Below are 20,227 nucleotides of genomic sequence, written 5' to 3'. Positions count from 1 at the left end.
CGAAGGAGTCCATTTGATTTGATGGCAGAGATGCATGATGGGGTGGAGCAGGTATTGAGCAGAAGGAGCCTTGCGGCGGTGTACCGCAGAGCCATGCCAGGCAGGAGCGGAGAGGCGAGCACGAGGCCAAGGTTGAGGAGGTGAAACAATGGTCCCAACCCACGGGAGCAGGCCCAAGGAAACGAAGGAGACGAAGGAGCCAGGTAGGTGAAGCCAGGAGCAGAGTCGGGACCAAGCAGAGGGCAGACAGGAGCAAAGAGACGATCACGAGGCCAAGGGTGATCACGGCAAAGCGGGAAATGCAGCGGCAATCAACCACCGCCGCTACAAATCAAGATCACGGTGGGAAAACCGCCGCCACACCGCTGCGAAGGACACAACCCACGAGAGCGTGCCCAAGGAAACAGCGAGCAGGCGAAGGAGCCGGGTAGGCGAAGCAGGGAGCAGAGCCGGGACTATGCGGAGGGCAGACTCAATGGCCAAAAAATCCGCACGACCACCAAAAAAAAGCAAGCCACAGACAGTGGCCCAGTCGAAGAAGCGGCGAGCATGTGACGCCTGCGTCCTCTTCAGACCGGACCGGAAGCGGAAGCCCACATTGATGGAAAGACTTCCGCTTGGGAACCCCCGCTTCCGGTTTATCGATCGAGGTGGCGACTTTTGTTCTCTCTGGGCATCCAAAGTTAAGTTATTTTCCCATTTGTGTGTTTGTCAAATTTCCACTCGTTATTTCATCATCTATGCGTTATTGTTTGTTTCTAGTTCATTTTGGTTTGAATTTCCTGTAACTCGTAATAAATTAATCGTTTTCTGTTTGTTCCGTATATTATGCGGCCTTGTAGCCTGAGGCTTCCCCCGTCGAAGTTTGTTCACTTAAGTTCCTTCCTTCGCTGTTTTGCTCGGTTCTTAGATTTTTTCCTTCTCCCCCGAACTTCCCCGAACATCTACTCTTTGTCTAACGTTTTAAATCCCCCCCCCCCCCAAAAAAAAACAACAACATTTATTTCCCTTTCTCCACGTGTGCTTTTGTCTCATATTGTGCTTCTGTCCACATGCGTTGTCTCGCCCCGCCCACATTATCCCCTTGCCTTCCACCTTTTGCCCTGCTCACGTGACTCGTGGTTGTCCTCTAGGCCCTCTCCCCATTGGTATTTTTGTGAATCTAAGATTGTTCTTCAGGATTCTGTTTAAATATGTTTAAACTTTCCCCTGCAGTTTTATTCAGTGGTATATTACAACACGCTGTTTTTCTTCCTATTTAAAAGGCTTTTTTCAATTTCCTCTCCAACTCATTCCACTTCAAAAAAAATTCAATCTCTTATAATTCTTCCTCACTACATGCTCGAAATTCACATTTATTCCACCCCTCATCTATCGTTCTTAAACGAATCTCCAACTTGAAAATCACAATGAACCCAATTTGTTATAAATGTTCGTCTTTCATTAATCATCCACTTTCTAAACTCCCCCCTTGCCCCTCCCCTCCAAATCTCCCCCATTGCCCCTCCCCTCCCAAAACCCCCCTTCCCCTCCCCTCCCAAACTCCCCCCTCACCCCTCCCCTTCAAAACTCCCCCCAGCCACTCCCCTTCAAATCTCCCCCCCAACCCCTCCCCTTCAAATCTCCCCCCCAACCCCTCCCCTTCAAATCTCCCCACCCACCCCTCCCCTTCAAATCTCCCCCCCCCCTACCATCCCTCTCCAATTCTCCCCCCTCCGCCTCCTCCTCCTCCTCAAAGCTGCATCCTCCCCACTTCATCTCCCTTCAATCTCATACCTCCACCTCACCCAACCTTCTACTTTCCTCTACTTCTACTTCCCCCCCCCCCCCCCCCCCTCAAACAACCCCTCACTGTGCCTCATCCCATCACCATCAAACCTTTCGTCCTCCTCATCCTTCCCTTTCTTGTAACTCTTCTGGAATCTCTGACACACGATCAACTTCTCTCCCTACCCCCCCCCTCTCATCCTTCATCTGACCCTAACCCCACCCCTCCCCTGTCCTGCACCCGATGCTCCCCCTCTCTCCTCATTAACGGTATGGACCTCAAACATCCAGGGCCTTCGCTCAAACCTGATTGATCTCTCCATTCAGGTTGCTTCTGACAATCCAGACTTGATCTGCTTAACAGAAACTTTCCTCCTTCAAGATGTCTCTGATTCCTGAATATCTCTTCCTGGTTACTCCCTCTCCGACATGATAGACCTGAGCCTCGTCCTGGTGGTGGAGTTGCTATCTTTATCAAAAACTCCCTTCCTCACTCTCCTTGCTCTTGTTACGGATTCGTCACTTCCGTTTTTTTTTTGTTTTTTTTTGTATACAGAGTCGAGGCTCGTGAAAGAGCTAACATTTATCAAACAAACAAGCAAACAAAGTATATAAAAAGGGGAGCGGTCGACACGATGGGGAGAGAAGGGGAGGAAGCACACAAACACAACATTTGAGAGCAGGGACATCGGGAGATGTGTGGGAGGGAGAGGGCCTGGAGGGAGGCAGGATAGGTATAAAACGCAAGGACACCAAGGACTTCCAGGAAAGAAGTCGGCACCTCAAAAAAGTGGATTTGGGGTGAAATTAGCGGGGGTAGAAAAGATCAAGGTTTTGGATTGGGGAAGATCAGAGATGGTGGTGAACAGCCGTTTTAAAGACCTGGAGGGAGGAGTGGGATTGAAGAGAGTGAGGGAGTTTGTTCCAGAGGCGGGAGAAAAGAGGAATGAAGCAGTGAAGGTGAGCAGAGAGTCTTGATTTTGGCAATTTAACCATAAGAGGGTTGCAGGCAGATCTTGTGCGACCTGTAGGAATATTTGGGGGACAGAGCCCAGAGAGCTGCGGGAGCAAGGCCGGAGAGGAGTCGGTAGAAGACGGTTGTGGTTCTCATCCACTGTAAACATTTTTGGTTGCATGTACTATTATTGTTATCGTTTAAGTGAAATAGAGATTACTGTTTTCAAAAGGTAAAAAAAGTTAGTGTTTTAAAAGAAACCGGAAACCGGATCGGGAACCAGACGAAAAAAAAGAGAAAAAGGAGGCGGAGGGAGTGAGGTCGGAGAAGGAGCCGAGCTGCGTTGAGGTTTTGAGCAAACGCTGGCGAACGGGGGTCACTAGCGAACTTTGGGGTTTCCTGGGAAAGGGATTCCTGCGACAGAGTTGTTATCGTTGTGACAGATAAACCTGCATGACAGGTTTTGCGTTTGATTCCGAAGAGAATCATTGAAGTGCCGTTACGTCTCGAGAACGGACCGTTGGCCATTTTGCATCGCGCTGGATTTTCGCATCGCTCCAGGTTTTTCACCTCGCTTCAACTATTTCACCGCATCCAGTCGTTAACCTGGTGTGTGTGTGTAACGTGGATTTTGAGTGTGAATTTGCGGTTCGCCGATTGGGAGCCGTTGAACGTCCATACCCGAAGGTGTGATTTCCCAGCCGCCTCTTGAGGACACTTTTGCCTATCTTTGGCAGTGTGATGGTCAACCGAGCGGGATTCTGGTCTCGATACAACATCGTTCTGACGATCACTAGAGCGTGGATCGACTTTGGTTTGAAGCTGGGACAGAGACATTGGGAATGTTATTTTCGCTCACTTGGAGCACAGTGAGTTATATTGTACGAAACTGATGGTACAATCATAGGAATGATATATTGGTTGTACAATTGATTAATATTGTTATTGTACTGTTATTCTTGTGTGACCTTAATACAATACTTGTTTGTTGGTAACAATTGGTGTGGTTTCACCATTGATCTTTTGACATACAGAATAACAGATCTTTCTGCCGTGACTCCTCTCGGGGCTCGGAGGGACCTCGTGACTGGGGTTTGGGGAGGAGCACGTAACACTCTGCCTCTGCCAGGAGTACCTCTGGCTACGGCTTCCTCTCCACGCCCACCTTTTGTTCATATGTGTTCTGTACCGTCCTCCAAACATTGATGACTCCATTTACATTTCGCTGTCTGACAACACGGACCAACTTCTATCCACTCATCCCAACTCTCTCTTCCTCATATGTGGTGACTTCAACTGTCATCATGCCAGCTGGCTGGGTGTGGGTTCCTCTCTCACCAGCCATGGCACCTCAGCAAAGGACTTCTGCGACTCATTGGGACTGACACAATATGTCAATTTCCCGACCCGGATCTCAGTCAATGGAGTATCTTCTCTTCTAGACTTGGTTATGACAAACTTCCCTGCAAATGTCTGCTGCTTTTCTTCTGCTCCAATCGGTTCTTCTGATCATGTGCTTGTTAAAGTGGACATCTCTCTGGCCATTCTCAGAGAGCCTTCTCAGCGTCGACGAGTCTGGCATTTCACTCAGGCCGACTGGCACAGTCTGCAAGCAGCCATCAATCATCTGGACTGGTCTCCCATCTCTACTGCCTCTGACATCAATTCTTCCTGGGAATTCTTCCAAAGCAAACTGCTCTCTCTCATGCACAGATTTATCCCATTTCGTCTTCAGTTGCCTTACCCTTCCTCCCGTCCATGGCACACTGAATCTTGTGGTGAGGCAGTTGCCCTGAAACAACTTGCCTTTGCCTCTTGGAAGGCAAATCCAACTTAAGGCAATCTCAGTTCCTTCCACCAAGCTCGGAACAAGTGTGTGTCTACCCTCAGGAGTGCCAGGAAGCACTATCTCTCCACACTCAAGAATGAACTCTCAAACCTGTCTCCTTCCTCCAAATCCTGGTGACGTCTGGTCAAATCCGTTTCTGGTGTTTGTTTCCCTTACCTCAAATGGCAATACAGATGACACCGCACGTGACAAAGCTAAATGCCTCAACTCTGTGTTTGCCTCAAGTTATTGTGTCCCAAACCCATCTCTCTCTGTTCCCACCTTACCCAGTCGAACCCAGCTGCTCCTGGACTCTGTGTCCTTCTCTCCTGAAAAGGTGGAGAGGTTTTTGTCAAACTTCGACTCTGATTCTGCAACTGGACCAGATGCCATCATCCACGGGTCCGAATATCCTGCTCTGCCGCTCTATCTCACCCTCTCTCTGTTCTTTTCACCCTCTCTTTTGCTCAAGGTCATCTGCCAGCATCTTGGAAATCAGCAAACATTACCGCTTTACACAAAAAGGTGCAAAAACAGATCCTTGCAACTGCAGACCAATCAGCCTGCTCCCAATTATCAGCAAAGTCATAGAATCCATCATTGCTTCGGATATCAAATCCTTCCTCTTCTCCAATGGCTTGATCTCCGATCATCAATTTGGATTCAGACCAGGTCATTCTTCTCTGGACATGTTGCTTCTGCTGTCTCAACAATGTATGGAGGTCCTCAATGCCAAACAGGAAATCAGAACTGTCTCCGTTGACATATCACGTGCCTTCGATACGGTCTGGCACCCTGCTCTGCTCACCAAACTCTCCTCCTGTGGTATCCATGGAAATATCCATGCATGGCTTGCGGACTTTCTCTCTGGTCATAGTCAACGTGTGGCCCTGAATGGATTTTTCTCATCTCCACTTCCTGTTCTGGCTGGAGTTCCCCAAGGGCAGTGTTCTGGGCCCTGTGCTTTTTCTGGTCTTCATTAATGATCTCTCCGACTCTCCTATCTCTTTGCTGATGACTCCACTCTCTGCCACTCCATTCCTCATCCCTCAGATCGGCAGTCTGCAGCGTCTTCACTCTCTGCAGACTGGACAAAATCACAGACTGGTCAAACCAGTGGAACATGTCTTTCAATCCTGACAAATCTCACACTCTTACTATGTCTCTCCAAAAAGACCGACTGGAAAACCCTCCCATCTACTTTCTCAACAATCCTCTCCAAGAAGTTCTGTTGCTCAAGCTTTTGGGTCTCACTATCTGCCATGATCTTTCTTGGGAAAACCACATTTCCAAGCTGGCCTCCAAAGCCAGTCGCTGACTGGGCATCCTCCGTCGTGCGAAGTCATTCCTTGGCACACCTGAGCTCCTCACTACATACAAGGCTTTCATCCGCAGCTCAATGGAATACTGTTCCACCCCTCTGGGCCGGTGCTCCTGCCTCACACCTAGCTCGGCTTCACGCTGTTGAAACAAAAGCTTTCAGAATCATTGGAATCTCCTGCGATGAAGCTAACTCCGAGGGCCTTTCACTCACTCACCGCAGGCAGGTTGGTGGTCTTTCTGTCTTCTACCGACTCCTCTCCGGCCTTGCTCCCCCAGCTCTCTCTGTGCTCTGTCCCCCAAATATTCCTACATAACCTTGATCTTTTCTACCCCCGCTAATTCACCCCAGATCCACTTTTTTGAAATTCCAATTTCTTTCCTGGAAATCCTTGCAGTGTCCATATGTTTTATACCTCTCCCACCTCCCCACAAGCCCTCTCCCTCCCACAGTTCTCTCGATGTCCCTGCTCTCAAATGTTGTGTTTGTGTCCTTCCCCCTCTCTCCCCATCTTGTCTACCGCTCCCCTTATTTTGTGTTTTATGTGTCGGTTTGACTTTTTGTGTGATTAATGTTTGCTCTTTCATGAGCCTCAATCTTGTATACAAAAAGAAAAAGAAAAAAGAAAGAAAAGAAGACGGTCGGTCGGACGGAGTTCATTTTAATGTCTCCCGTCTCCGACCTTGCCGGAGGGGCAGGGGACAAACAGTTCCCTTGCTGTTGAATCAATGACGTTTTACAATACAAAACCAATCCTTAATGTTTAGGCCAAAAATATACGAGTGAGAATTTTAACGAGTGCATTTGACACAAAGACCAGAGCTCGTCATGAGCAAAATGCAGGCGAGTAAGTGATCACTCTCCAAAATTTTCTCCTCAGCAACAGAGGCTATTGATTAAATTTAAGGGGAAGTAACTCCATATAAGCAATAAGACAAAAAGTTGTTTGATCCAATAAATTCACAGGAATGAATTTGTCAACTTACACACAAAGTCATCATAAATACAGTATATGACTAGAGACAAAAATTAAACAAAACAATACAGAACATTTATTGAAATAATGTATGTACACAAATAGACAAATTAAGGGTGCGGGTTGAGAGTGGAGGGACAAGGTCACAATTGGGAGGGAGAGGCAGGACTTTGTGTCTCAGACAGACTGCTCAAATAGTTTGTGGGCTGTTAAGGCAAAGGGGAGGGAATCTCTCCGGCTCTTCAAGATAGCTGTTTACCACCATCTGAAATCATCCCCAATCCAAAACCATGATCTTTTTTACCCTCGTATTCCCCCTCCCCTCACCCCTCCTCCTTCCAAATTTCCGTTTTCCCATTCTGAATGAATGAATGAATGAATGAATGATCGTTTTAAGGCCATTTTCCCCGCTAGAGCGGGGGTTAGTTTCCATTCTGAGAGTCTCCTTCTGTATCCATCTTGTCCACCCCATGTGTCCTTTAGTGCTCCCCTCCACCCCCTTCCCCCAAATCATCCCCACACCTATTGCTTGTCCAGGTCTGTCTCTCTTTTGGCCTTCAACTCTGCTGTTGGTTTTCCCCCTTTCTCTACTGGTCCTTTTGTCCTGTTACGTCCCGATCTGTTCAGTGCATTAGCACTTCCAAGAGCTTGAAAAAAAAAAGGCAAGCGGCAAATTACTTGCCCCAAACGAATGCAAGGTGGGTGAGTATGAGGTGCACGCGAGTGATCACTCGAGCTTTGGAGACCATTCATGTGAAATAGCATGCAAGACAATGAAAACATATTCAGGTCCTTCTTTATTGGTTTGTAAGGAAACAATGAAATTAGAATGTTAAAGCAAGTGCAAATATGATGTTGGCATCCTCACCATTTCCTGGAGTAAGACACAGTGCCTGTGCCAGGGCTGCTAGGACAGACTGCTCTGCTAGCCCAATGCGAAGTTTCCCACCCAGAGATCTAACATGACAATGATGCAAGACAATAAGACACAAACAAGCAAAAGTCAGAATCCTGATCCATAATTCACCATCCCAAGGACTAATAAAGAAACAAAATAATTAGCCACGTATTCCCAAACAGAACACAATTGAAATCATGGATGTACACAAATAGACAATGTAGAGTGTGAATTGAGAGTGAAGGCCCATAATGTCCCTAAAAACAGTGAGCTTCCTCTTTGAAATGATTTTCAATTATGTTTGACTGCCAGACAGGTAGACAGATAGAATCAGTTACTTCAGTCTGTCTAACACTCTCTGCCGAAACATCCCTTATCCTTCAGACAGGCAGGCAGCAGCCTCTTTCCTCTCTCCAGACCTTGACAAAATCAGAAGATGGTCTAACACTTGCAATATGTCTTTCAATGCTGACAAATGTCACACTCTCAATATCTTCTCTGAAGGGACCGTCTGGCAAACCCTCATATCGACTTCCTTAACAATCCTCTTGAAGAAGTTCAGTTATTCAAACTCCTGGGTCTCACTATCAGCCATGATCCTTCCTGGACAACCCACATTTCAAAATTGGCCTCCAAAGCTAGCCACCGACTGGGCATCCTCTGTCGTACAAAGTCCTTCCTTGGCACACCTGAACTCCGATCCACCTACAAGGCCTTCATCCGCAGATTGATGAAGAAATACTCTCCCCTCTGGGCTGGCGCCTCTGCTTCATAACTTGCTCAGCTAGATGCCGTGGAAACCAAGACCTTCAAGATCATTGGAATCTCCTGCATCAAAGCTGATTCAATGGTATCACATATCACTTCACCATAACAAAGAGGTCGGTGGTCTCTCTGTCTTTTAACGTCTCCTTTCTGTTCTTGCACCCTTTGCTCTCTCCGTGCTTTGTCCCCCGCCCCAACCCCTCTTCCCCTAGGTTTCTGCAGGGCACACATGGTCCATCATAAACACCCTTCTGGTGAAACTACCTAAATCCAGGATCACCACTCACCACCACCCATTTGTTCCCCCTGTGGAATTAACTTCCACATCCTCTTCATTCTCATTCTTCCCTCCAGGTCTTCAGGATAGCTGTTCACGGCCATCTCAGATTGTCAGCAATCCAAAACAATGATCTTTTCTACCACCGTTAACTGCCTCCTCTCACTTCCCCCCGCCCACTCCAATCCCTCCTCCCAATTTTTTAGTTTTCGCTGCGGAGAGTTGCTTTCTGCATCCATCTTGTCCACCCCATGCATCCTCTCCTGCCCCCCCCCCCCCCACCCCCATTCCTCCCCACACCCATTGTTTGTCCGCCTCCCTCTGCCTTGGCCTTCGGCTCTGCTGTTGATGTTTCCCCCTCTCTCGGCTGTTCCTTTTCTCCTGTTGCATCCTGATCCATTCATTGTACTAGTACTAGTTCTTACACGAGCCTCGACTATATATACGAAAAAAAATCCATTGCACCAACATCATCCCAGCGCTTATACACAAATTCGATGTCAAAATTATTTCCTCGATCTTTCAAGAAAAAACACTCCCAAGAAAAATTCCCTGCAATTGGTACGACCATGGTCAAAATACTACTTTTTTGTCAATTGTTGAATTTTGAAACTTAATGACAAGGTTACATGCTGTGTGATCCAAGATGGTAATTTTGGCAAAGCAACACAAAAAAAAACTAGAGCAAAGTCAATGGCACAGCGTAACAAATCCCCACCCTTCCCACCTAAAGCAAAGTTGAATAAATAATGTTTTAAAATATACTGATAATTGCATTTTTGGTATTTGACCTTTTGACCCCACCCCAAGGCCCCAGAGGGCAGGACCAAAATGATACTGCTCTCGAGCCTTCTTGCCATATGGTAATCATAACTACCAAGTATGGTGAATTTCGACGCAACAATTTAGTTGGAGATGACGTGACGGACAGACAGACAGAGACAGGCAGGCGGAGCTGATAAAATATTCCCCGGTATTTTTTTTTGATAGAGTAGGAATAATGAAGGAAACATCAACAAACAGGAACAATGACAAACGGAACTAGAAAGATCATAGAATACTTACCCCGCACACTCTTGAGAAAAAGGACATGGGAAGGGCCTTTTCAACTCTTGATTCATGTTTCCAAGCACAATCTATATTTAAGAGCGCGAGCTGTCTTTTTTGTCAGTCTCGTTATTACTCCGCCCCCAGAGTGTGCAGCAAATTTTATTGGTCGAGACAGCGTCAAGTATTGTCCAAGAACTGCTAAACCAAAGGTTTTTGGAAGTGCAAACAAGGCAATTTGTGTTCTCGTGTTTAAGTATACTAGGGCGTGCCCGCACGTACGGGCACGCCCGTACGTGCTTGCCCGTACGTGCGTGCAAAAAAACATGCGTGCAAACAACAACAACAAAAAAAAAAACTTTGAAACCACGTGGCAGTAACGACCACAGAACCCCCCCCTCTATTTACATGAAATGGTTTGGTCCATTCGCAAAGCCAAAGCGAACGGCTTGCGAACCCCCCCCCCCTCTATTTACATGAAATGGTTTGGTCCATTCGCAAAGCCAAAGCGAACGGCTTGCGAACCCCCCCCCCCCCCTCTATTTACATGAAATGGTTTGGTCCATTCGCAAAGCCAAAGCGAACGGCTTGCGAGTACGGTGACCATACCTTGGGAACCACTTGTCCGATTAATTTCAAACCTTGAAAAGGCACATCCTCGGGTCCCCAGCAATATACCTGGCAAGTTTCAAGTATATCGGACCGGTAGTTGTCGAGAAACAGCGGTCGCATACATACATACATACAGACAGACACACAGAGATTACTGTAATTATAGATAGATGTTTAAGTATATAATTCAATTATGATAAAATTAAGGTTTTAAAGCCTGTAGGAAAAAACCTTTTTTCATCCGTTTACCGCTGCAGATGCACCGTCTTTTACACCACCACCAACAGGCACAAATAACTAACACATTAAATTAGTTATTTGTGCCTGTTGTTTGTCCTTTATGACATCTCTAAAAAGTATGTTTCCTGTTTGGAATGATCTTAAATTTTATTTAATTGCCAAACAGACAGAGTAAACAAAATTACCTTATTCTCTGCAAATGCGCGATTGGGACGAGATTCCGTACAATTTGCCAAATTCAGAGCCAAAGTACCGCTAAGCTGCAGGTTCGTGTTCCGATTCATGTTCTCTGTATTCAAAATATAAAATCAAATTTAAATTAAGTAGTTTCTTGATCAAAGACCGACATCTGTCATATGAGCAGACAGATTGAACCAATTGCAAAACCCTTCTTAACTCTGCATGTGGTAAATGGAGACAATAACAATCCCATAAGGATCAGGCTTGAAGTGCCTCCCAATGGAATGCTGTGATGAATGCCAAATGCTTTGGAAAAGATTAGTTATGACTGGGCCAAACGGAATAATGGAAGAGTTGGTAATAAATTTAAATGCCATACGCAGAATTGAAACACCATGTTAATTAGGCCCACAAAGTTTGGTGACGATGCACAAAGCGGTGAGAGTAGATGGGAAGCTAAAAAGACACAGACAAACAGACAGACATACATACGGACAGACACCATCCTTTTTGCTTATACAGATTCGACATACAATCCAGATATTTACAAATACAAAACAAGCCAGTCAGGGTTATAGATTTGACATCAGGCTAAATGTTGAATAAAGGAGAATATTCTTTCACTTGATCAAGTTATTATGGAGGAAAGTACATGGCATAGCAAGCAGCTCCACATGATTGACGGCATTCTAAGAACAATCGAGATAATTGATTTTTTTTTTGTGCATGTTTTAAAGTAAAATGATTCCCTCCCTTGTTTGCACATTTTATATTTCATTTTAAAGTGAGTAAACATGGAATGCATAGTGCTTTGGACAATCCAAAACATGGACATAATCCACATTCAAGGCACAAAATCAAATATTGGTTTAATTAGATATAAAATGTTGCGGTTAAGTCAGACAACTCTGTTGTACTGTAACAAATCCCGCAAGCTATCGCCACATTAAAGTCCATCGGCAGGCGAACTAACTCGCTCACAATGACCGACACATAACGATTGCAATAGCCTCTCCTGTCCCTTCAGAAACGAGCAATGATAAAAAGACTATTGTAAAGCAAGGATAAACAAGAAAGAGCAATCAGAGATTGCATACCCTCGCCAGGACGTGTAGAGCAATCAGAGATTGCATACCCTCGCCAGGACGTGTTTTTAGTGGTTTTTAAGGCTTTTGTGTTAAAACAAATACGACAGCTGAACGATGTAACCGATGACATCATTAATTATTATTTTTTCTCCACCAATTTATCCACAGATGACACTCAAGAAATTTCATCTTGATCGGATGAACTTTTGTACTTGTTGAATTATGACGTCATAATGTAAATGAAACTTTGTATACGTAATCAACATTGTGGGACGAATGAAGTATGTACCACTTTCTTGGATTTGACCCCCAGTTCATTCCCCAGGGGGTGGGCACTGAGTATGACAGAGTGAAAACAAGGGAAAAAATGTTCAATTCAAAATTTGATATTGGGTCTTTGCTTTAGTTGGGAAGCGTGGGGATTTGAGATGGCGCGCCATCGACTTCGCCCTGGTTTTGATCTTGCTTTCCAACTCAAAATTCCTTTTAATAATAATATTTGTTAATTTATTTGATTTTCTCGCTGCATCATTGCATCAACTGAGACCCATCAGTACGTGTGAAAAATTACCTGATGAGGTAGCGTGCTTCCGAGTGTCGACAAGCAACAAACATCATCTTGATCACGTCAATCTTTTTGTTCATCGACTGCAGAAAACATCATAAAACCCTTGAAAGAAGGCTAACATAACAAATCAACGAGCCAAAATGTAGTGTCACACATGAACCAACAAGAGTGTCATCCTAAACATGCACAAGCGGGTTCAAATAAATGATCCAATCAGTGTTCTCCGAAACAGCCACGTCCGGGTTAAATGGTCACAAGTAAACCGATTTGTGCCTTCAATCAGGTTTGTTTCAAACACTACATACGTGTCACTTTCTCAATATGTTGTCTGGTCGTTTGTCATAAAAGGTGAAGTAAACATTCAAGAAATAACGTGTTAGAAACAAAGTGAGTTAAATTTTGGCCTATCATTTATAAAAGTGGAAGCTTCAAAGGTAAAAGACAAAAACTAATTGCTAATGAAAATTACTCACAGAGTGTCCTGTCAATTGAGCAATCTCCTTCAGACGAGAATATACTGTGGAAACTGTGAGCTTTGGAGGAGCAAACATGGTCTTCTGATTGCTGCGGCTGCATTCAGCCACGAGCCCCAAATCCCCTCGCTCCTGCACATCTGCCTTCACCTTGTCTACCTGCCGCCCTGCTCGCAAACAGAAAAAGGTAGAATACATCACACACGATATCAAGATGTCTTGCTTCATCAGACAAAATATTTGGCACTTCCTCATTGCATGCAGGTAGGTGTTTGGGTTGGCAGGATAGCTCAGAGGTTGTGCACTTTCCTTGGAGCTGTCTAGTCTGGGTTCCATTACTGATGCAACTATAAACTGTCACCACAGCATTTCAGAAGCAAGCATCCTGCATCAATGAGTACACTGCCTGTCAGATGCAATATTAAATGGGGGACCAGTCTGCCAGCAATGAGTGCTGGTGGACATTGTTGTTAAAGATCCCATGGTGTCTTTTGCAGAGTAGGCCTTCAGAGGGCACCACATTAGTGGCATGACCACATTGCAAGACATGGGTGGGTGTGTGTGTGTGTGTGTGTGTGTGTGTGTGTGTGTGTGTGTGTGAATGCACATACCTGTAGCTTGGGCAATGGCTTTTATCAAGACGGTATCACCTATGCCGAGCTCAATGCCATCATAGGCAGGGCCCAGACGATTAAGGCAGAGATAAATACAGGGAAGTATGTCATTCGGTGTAAGAGCCACCACTGAGCGGAATAGGTTACTCAGCATCTCCACTATGCGAAGCCTGTGAAACATAGATGCAATGAAAAACGATTACTAGTAAGGGGTAGAAGTTGGGGGAAGGAAAGCCAAAATAAACAAGTGAACTGCAAAATAAATTCAAGAAGAAATTTTCTGAACTATAAAGTGGCAATGCCTTGGGAGTGCAGCATATGGTGGTCTCTCTCACCTGGCAGATTCATCCTCGATCTTTTCAAATGTGCGAGCGACTGCCATATATGGTACTCTGCCAGGCACAAACAACCCATATATGACAGGGAATGCGAAACAATGTGGTGTTTATGCGAAGCATGTGTTAAAGAATCATATAAAAGAGTCAAGAGTCAAATAAATGAGTAGTGCCAGTCATATTTGGTGAACAACAACAACACAAAATAAGATACAACTGTCCAGAATAATCATTTCAAGACAAAAGAACTGATGGATACAAAAACCAAGCATGTCAATTAATTTGGACATGCAACTGCGTGGCAACTGCCGATTTGCTTTCTGACCCCGAGCAGTCAATGGGGACAAATTGGCCGAATATGCATATTGCACATCCTGTATCTTACTATAATTCACCAAAAGTCCGTCCGTCTGTCTGTTTGTTTGTCTGTCCGTTCGAAGGTACCGCAAAAACGGCTGAATCAATCGCAACGATATTTTGGGTGGGTAATCCTGGGATCTCCTGGAGTAAAATAGGGTATATTGTTTGTCCAATTTCAGCTTTGACCTCCAGCATTTTCAGGTTTGGACTCCCACATCACGTTATTTTCCCGGGTGCCGCACAAACGGCTGCACCGATCGCTGCACGGCTGCACCGATCGGACTCGGTGACCTGCCTATCCTATCAAAGACCTTTTATAAGGACATGGGTTGAATGCCTGCTTGAGAGAATGCCAACCCCTTCCCTGCCATCACGGTCGTCTCTCCAACTCACAATCCCACGAGATATGCGGAAAGGACGACCCAAAACCAATTATCTTCCTTTTGATTCGTATATAAACATCATTAAAAGTAAATAATAACCTCAGCCAAAGTTCAAACGACGTGAGTTTAATCTCTACATGAGAGAATTCCACATAGCTATTTGGGCGGTGTATACACTAACAGATCGCTGTCTCCATCGATCTTGCCAAGGACGTAACACCTATCAGCTCAAAATCCTTTTAACTGTTGACTTGGTAGTTTTTACAATGAAGGAAACATTAACAATGTTGTTAAACGTTTATTTTGTGATTAATTTGTGATTGGAGTTATGTTGTTTGGAATGAAAAAAAGAGATATAGAGTTGAAGTAAATGATGGCATGCCGTGATGGTTTATACTTTCTAAACGTGAACTTCGCGGATCGCCATATGCAGATTCGCCACGTACCCACGATCGATGTTTCTATACGTGAACATACCCATTTGTTTGCGAACGGGTACGTTTTTCATGGAAGTCCTTCACGAACTTGCTGTCCATGTCTGTGCTGTCCATGTCTGACGTGCGACTGAGGATGCTACAGGAATGTGGAATTTATTGGTTTCATGCTTTCGCATTCGCCGTATCTGCATTGCCTGTTTGCTTCTGGCTTCCCACCCGTGCGTAGCACGGGTATCTCACTAGTCTATATAATGCATATTGTAAGTTTCTAATGAACTGAAAACTTAATTTATTTGCACAACTTTTCTTCGCCCCATTTATGCCTCAGAAAAATATTGTTACGGATTCGCCTCCTATAAGGGTCGCGAAAGGCGTTCTCGGATCCCGGATTCCGCTTAATTTAGGTATGGTCCAGCATCCAAATCCCGCTTTATCTTCCCGACAAATTAATCACCCCAGATAAGGACTGTGCTTCCCAATGCTCCAATACTATTTATCAAAACGGCCAAGCGATACAGCTGACCACAACGAAATGGCAAGGCTGAACTCCCAGTCACTATCCATGCACTATGTTGTAACTCGAACCAAGACAAGATGACAATTTGGCAGTTTGGGAAACGGTTTATAGCGTTCAACATGGAGCATGTATTTACAAGCAGTGTCACAGAAAAAAGATATTACCCCCAGCACAGAAGGCCACTCTTAGTCAGTCATAGTCACAGGTTCTACAACACAGGCACTTCAGTCATTCTGGGGAAATGAGGTAAGGTAGAAGTACAAAGAGAAGGAGAGAAAGGTTTGAGGCACAGGGTTGACCTCCCGTGCATTGGACACAAGCAGACAAACAGACACCTCAATTATGCGAGACACCCCAATTATGCGACTCAATGTAAGCCAGTCCCAATGAAAAAGAGAAGAGGGGGGGGGGGGGGTGAAGAAGAGGAGGATAGAGTGTAATGCAAAGTGTAAGGAGAGGTGTAGGGGTGAATACGTGTCGTGCTTAGAGGATAACGTGAAATCCAAGTCAGTAAGCCATCCTGTGAAGGACAAGGGCTTTTCGTTGATGCTCCGTGCATTCAAAGGGAACAAATATATTTAGTGAAAGTAAGAGACAGATAGCGCAAGTCAGTGTGTATGTGTCAACACGTCGGGGAATTCTCCGCAGGCCGGGCTCGTTCCTTGCATGGAACCTCACTCGCTTGAACGCTCCACCAGCCCTCAGGTCACCAGTTTGCTAGTCTCCGGTCCCAGATGTGTCAACAACTACTCTTTGCTCAAAATCTCCTGACTTATAAAGCCCAAGGATAGGAGTGGCTTGGGGACTGAGTAGCCTCCCAGCTGCGCTCCCGAACGCTGCCTTGTTGCCTTGAAGGTCTGTCTCGCAGCCGTTGGAATCTGATAGAGCTTTTTTGCCTCATTGGCCCATCCTATATCTACAGGTCCTATCGAAAGACTACACCCACTTTCAAAATTTTAACCTTTTGTTGCCTTATAGCCTGGTATTAAATCCGACTTTTTCCACCTATATTTACACATCGTAACTGACAACTTACAAGTGAAAAACAAATTCTACACATTTCAGAAAATTAATGAAAACAAGCGTTACGCCTAGGTCCCCCGTCGGGGAAGTGATGTGAGTTGACAAAGTGGAAGACGCAAGGCGGCCATCTTGGATTTTGACGTGGCGACCCAATTTTCAATAGCGTGCTCCCTTATGCGTAGATACACCCACACACCAGATTAGAAGTTAGTAGTTCGTTTATTTTTCAAGATATTACACTCACAAGGTTCAGACATAAAAATGGTGGCGGCCATCTTGGATTTTGACATGGCGACCCAATTTTCAATAGCGTTCTTCCATATGCGTAGATACACCCACACACCAGATTAGAAGTTAGTAGTTCGTTTATTTTTCAAGATACAGTCACGTGAAAAGGTAAGTACACCCCACGTAAAGTTTGGACTTTTTCATAGTTGTCCGGTTTCATAGTACTCGTAAAGTTTGGACTGGTGTCAGGAGTGGGATACAGACCTGAAGCGCTGAGTGCGCTCAAATTACGAGTGGGCCAAAATTTAGTTTTATTTAACATCGTAAATTTGAAAGTCGTGCCATGGACAATCAAGGCGATCGGATGCAGGTGGGGGAACTAGAAGAGGGGTTAGGGGTAACGCAGGACCAGAGGGAGGAAATGGAGGAGAGCAATGAGGAGGTGGTTGAGGAGGTGTCAGGTGCACAAAATGGCGCCCTCGCGCACGTGGTTGAAGGGACGCAAAATGGCGCCTCGCACATGGCTACGGCGGCCGCACCCGCTGCACAAGTGGGAGGGATAGCCCAAATGCAGGCCCTCATGGAGCAATTTATGGCACAAATGCAGGCGTCCCTGAACCTGCAAGGGGATAAATCAAGGGCGGAAAGCAGAGAAATGGGACAAATGATGGAAAGGAATAGTGAGCAATTGAAAGACGGGTTAAACAATATGGGAAACAAATTTGAGGGGTTAGACAATAATTTTAAGGGGTTGGACAATAAATTTGAGGGGTTAGACAATAAATTTGAGGGGTTAGACAATAAATTGGAGGGGTTAGACAATAAATTTGAGGGGTTAGACAATAAATTTGAGGGGTTAAACAACGGGATAAAAGAGGTGAAGAATGTGTTAACGGGGGTGGAAAATAGAATGGCTGCCCAGGAGAATCAGATAGAAGGGGTGAAAAATGGGTTAAGGGGGTTAGAAAACACAATGGACGACAAATTGCGGGAAGTAGGGGAGCAATCCGCCCGGGAAATCAAACGGATGGGGAACCAGATAGAGGAGGTGAAAATCGGGTTGGAAGGTAAACTGGATGCTCAGAGGGATGAATTGGGACAGATGAGGGCGGCATCTACTAAAGAAATGGAGGAGATGGGGGAGGAAGTAAGACGAGGTGTAAGCGAGGAGGTCTCGGGGGTACGCGAGGAGGTAAAGCGAGGTGAGAAGCGTATGGAGAAAGAGGTGAGGAATAATACGGCTAGGTTACAGGGGGGCATAGAGGGTCTGACGAGGGGAGTAGAACAGCTGACAGTGGGACAAAAGGAACTAGTGGACCAAGTGGAAAAGAACACTGCAATAATCGGGGGGTTAAAAGCAACACAAAAAGACATTAAAAATGAATTAATAGCGACAAAGAAGGAATGTCAGATGGTACATGAGGGACTGACAACGAGGTTGGACGAGGTGACAGAAGTAATGGAGACAAAGGACCGGGAGGTGAGGACGCACATAGAAACGGTCAAGGTGGCATTGGAGGACGAAATTGAGGAGACGCACCGGGAAATAAAAGAGGTGAAGCAAAAGTTAGAGGAAGTGGAAGAGGGGGTGAGTGAAATTAAGAAGAGACGGACGGAAACTAAAAAGGAGATAAAGGAGGAGGTGATGGAGTATGTGCAAGGTCTGTGTTCAAATCATGATGATGTGCTCACTAACCAAATAAAGAGTTTGCAGGTGGCGAAGGAGGTGCGGAGACGAGGTGCCGAGGTGAGTGGCGATATACGCGGAAATGTATATGGTGTGAGGGGAGCTTCAGTCGGCTTGGGGGTTGGTGTGGACCCGGGTGTTCGTGAGACGCCGCTGGTGAAGTGTGCGACAGGTACGGAGTACGAGAGAGGAGGTGTGCGAGAATGTCCGACTCTGGGGTGTGTGAGGAAAAAGTGCGTGCGAAGGAGTGAGTGTGCTGTCGAGAGTGAGTTGGTCGTAGCACGTGTGCGGGGGGGGGGGCACATGGAAGCGCGTCGTGGGGAGTGTTACAGAGGATGTAACGAAAGAGTGCACACCTGTGGTGAGTGTTACGGAGGGTGTAACGGGAGAGTGTGCGCAAGAGGATGTGCGAGAAAGGTGTGTAACGGGTGGGTGCATGAGGAAAGAGTGCGCTGTCGAGAGTAAGGGTGAGTGCGCGACCGAGTGTGGTGGTGAAAGTAGTGAGAGTGACACGGAGCGTGAGTTGGTTGTGGCAGGTGAGAGAGGATGTACACCTGGAATGGAAGGATGCACACCTGGAATGGTAGAGCGTGTATGGGAATGCACACTGGAACTGGTAGTGAGGCACGTGGTTGGGTGTGCAAGTGAGAGCACACCTGTGGTTGTCACAGAGGAGGTGACCGAGGAGGGCGAAGCGAAGCGAAGAGAGCAAGAGATAGAGAGGGCGAAGCGAAGCGAAGAGAGCAAGAGAGAGAGAGGGAGAAAGAAGCAGAAAGAGGGAGTCAGGGCGAAGCAAGAGAGGAAGAGAGGGAGTCAGAGAGAACAAGTGCCAAGTGCCAAGCCTGAGGACAAGTAACAAGTACCAAGCCTGAGAACAAGTGCAACCACCGCAGCTTTAAACCACCACAGCTTTGAGCTTCGACGGCAGTTTTCGTCCGTGGCTGCGAAGGAACGGCGGCTGCTAAACGTGCCGATCGACCAGGGGGGGGCGGCGGCTGCTCACTCCCGGCCTGACCGTGCTCCGGTTCCAGTTTTCGTCCTCTCCCTCCAGCCATCCACCTCCTGCCATTCCTGTCATCATTCCCCGCGTGAGTCTGTCTTTGTTTGTTCTGTCCCTGGGTTAATTAAGCCTGTATAGATAAGCTAGCATTTCACTGTGTCACCTTTCCTCTTCTGTATTTTATTTTCTTATCCTTCCTTCTTCCTTGGTCAGTTCCACGATTTTCCACGATTTTCCACGATAATCCACGATTTTCTTATCCTTCCTTCTTCCTTCCTTGGTTTCTTTCAATTGTGTAAATAGTAAATAAATCATATTTGTATTTCTTACCCTTTGCCTTTCTTTCTTCTTTACATCCTTCGTCTTAGTCTTTTCCCCTCTGTGGCGCGATTCGGCCAACGTTCAGGAATCGGGTTAGTCGGGGTAACTGTTCGGGCGCGGCGGCCATCCGCTCGGCAAACAACATCCTCGCCGCGGTCCCGTAACAATTGGTTACGTAACATACCCCCGGATGCAAAAATTTCTCCCAGTCGTTGTGAGAGACTGGTAGACAGTTATGAGAAACGCCTACTTGAGGTTGTTTCTGCCATAGGGGGCAATACCACCTATTAGAGCCAAGGGTGTACTTACTTTTTCCACATGCGAAAT

The 20,227-nt window shown here is 46.0% G+C and overlaps 1 protein-coding gene across 2 annotated transcripts in view; it reads right to left on the bottom strand.

The window, feature by feature from the left end:
• Positions 1–20,227, bottom strand: part of LIG1 (DNA ligase 1) — a 100,673-nt gene that overhangs the window by 36,417 nt on the left and 44,029 nt on the right. For both annotated transcript variants that reach the window (XM_068122844.2, XM_068122851.2), the window contains exons 9-13: positions 13,945–14,001; positions 13,607–13,779; positions 12,996–13,162; positions 12,526–12,602; positions 7,716–7,804 (exon numbers count right to left, since the gene is read on the bottom strand). In XM_068122844.2, the coding sequence (XP_067978945.2) occupies positions 7,716–7,804; positions 12,526–12,602; positions 12,996–13,162; positions 13,607–13,779; positions 13,945–14,001 (563 nt within the window). The remainder of the gene's footprint in view (positions 1–7,715; positions 7,805–12,525; positions 12,603–12,995; positions 13,163–13,606; positions 13,780–13,944; positions 14,002–20,227) is intronic.

This window comes from Myxine glutinosa, chromosome 1 (genome assembly GCF_964187855.1).
Source record: "Myxine glutinosa chromosome 1, kmMyxGlut1.1, whole genome shotgun sequence".
Classification (NCBI taxonomy): Eukaryota; Metazoa; Chordata; class Myxini; order Myxiniformes; family Myxinidae; genus Myxine; species Myxine glutinosa.
Note: the sequence above shows the minus strand (reverse complement) of the source record. Positions and strands in the feature narration are given on the sequence as shown.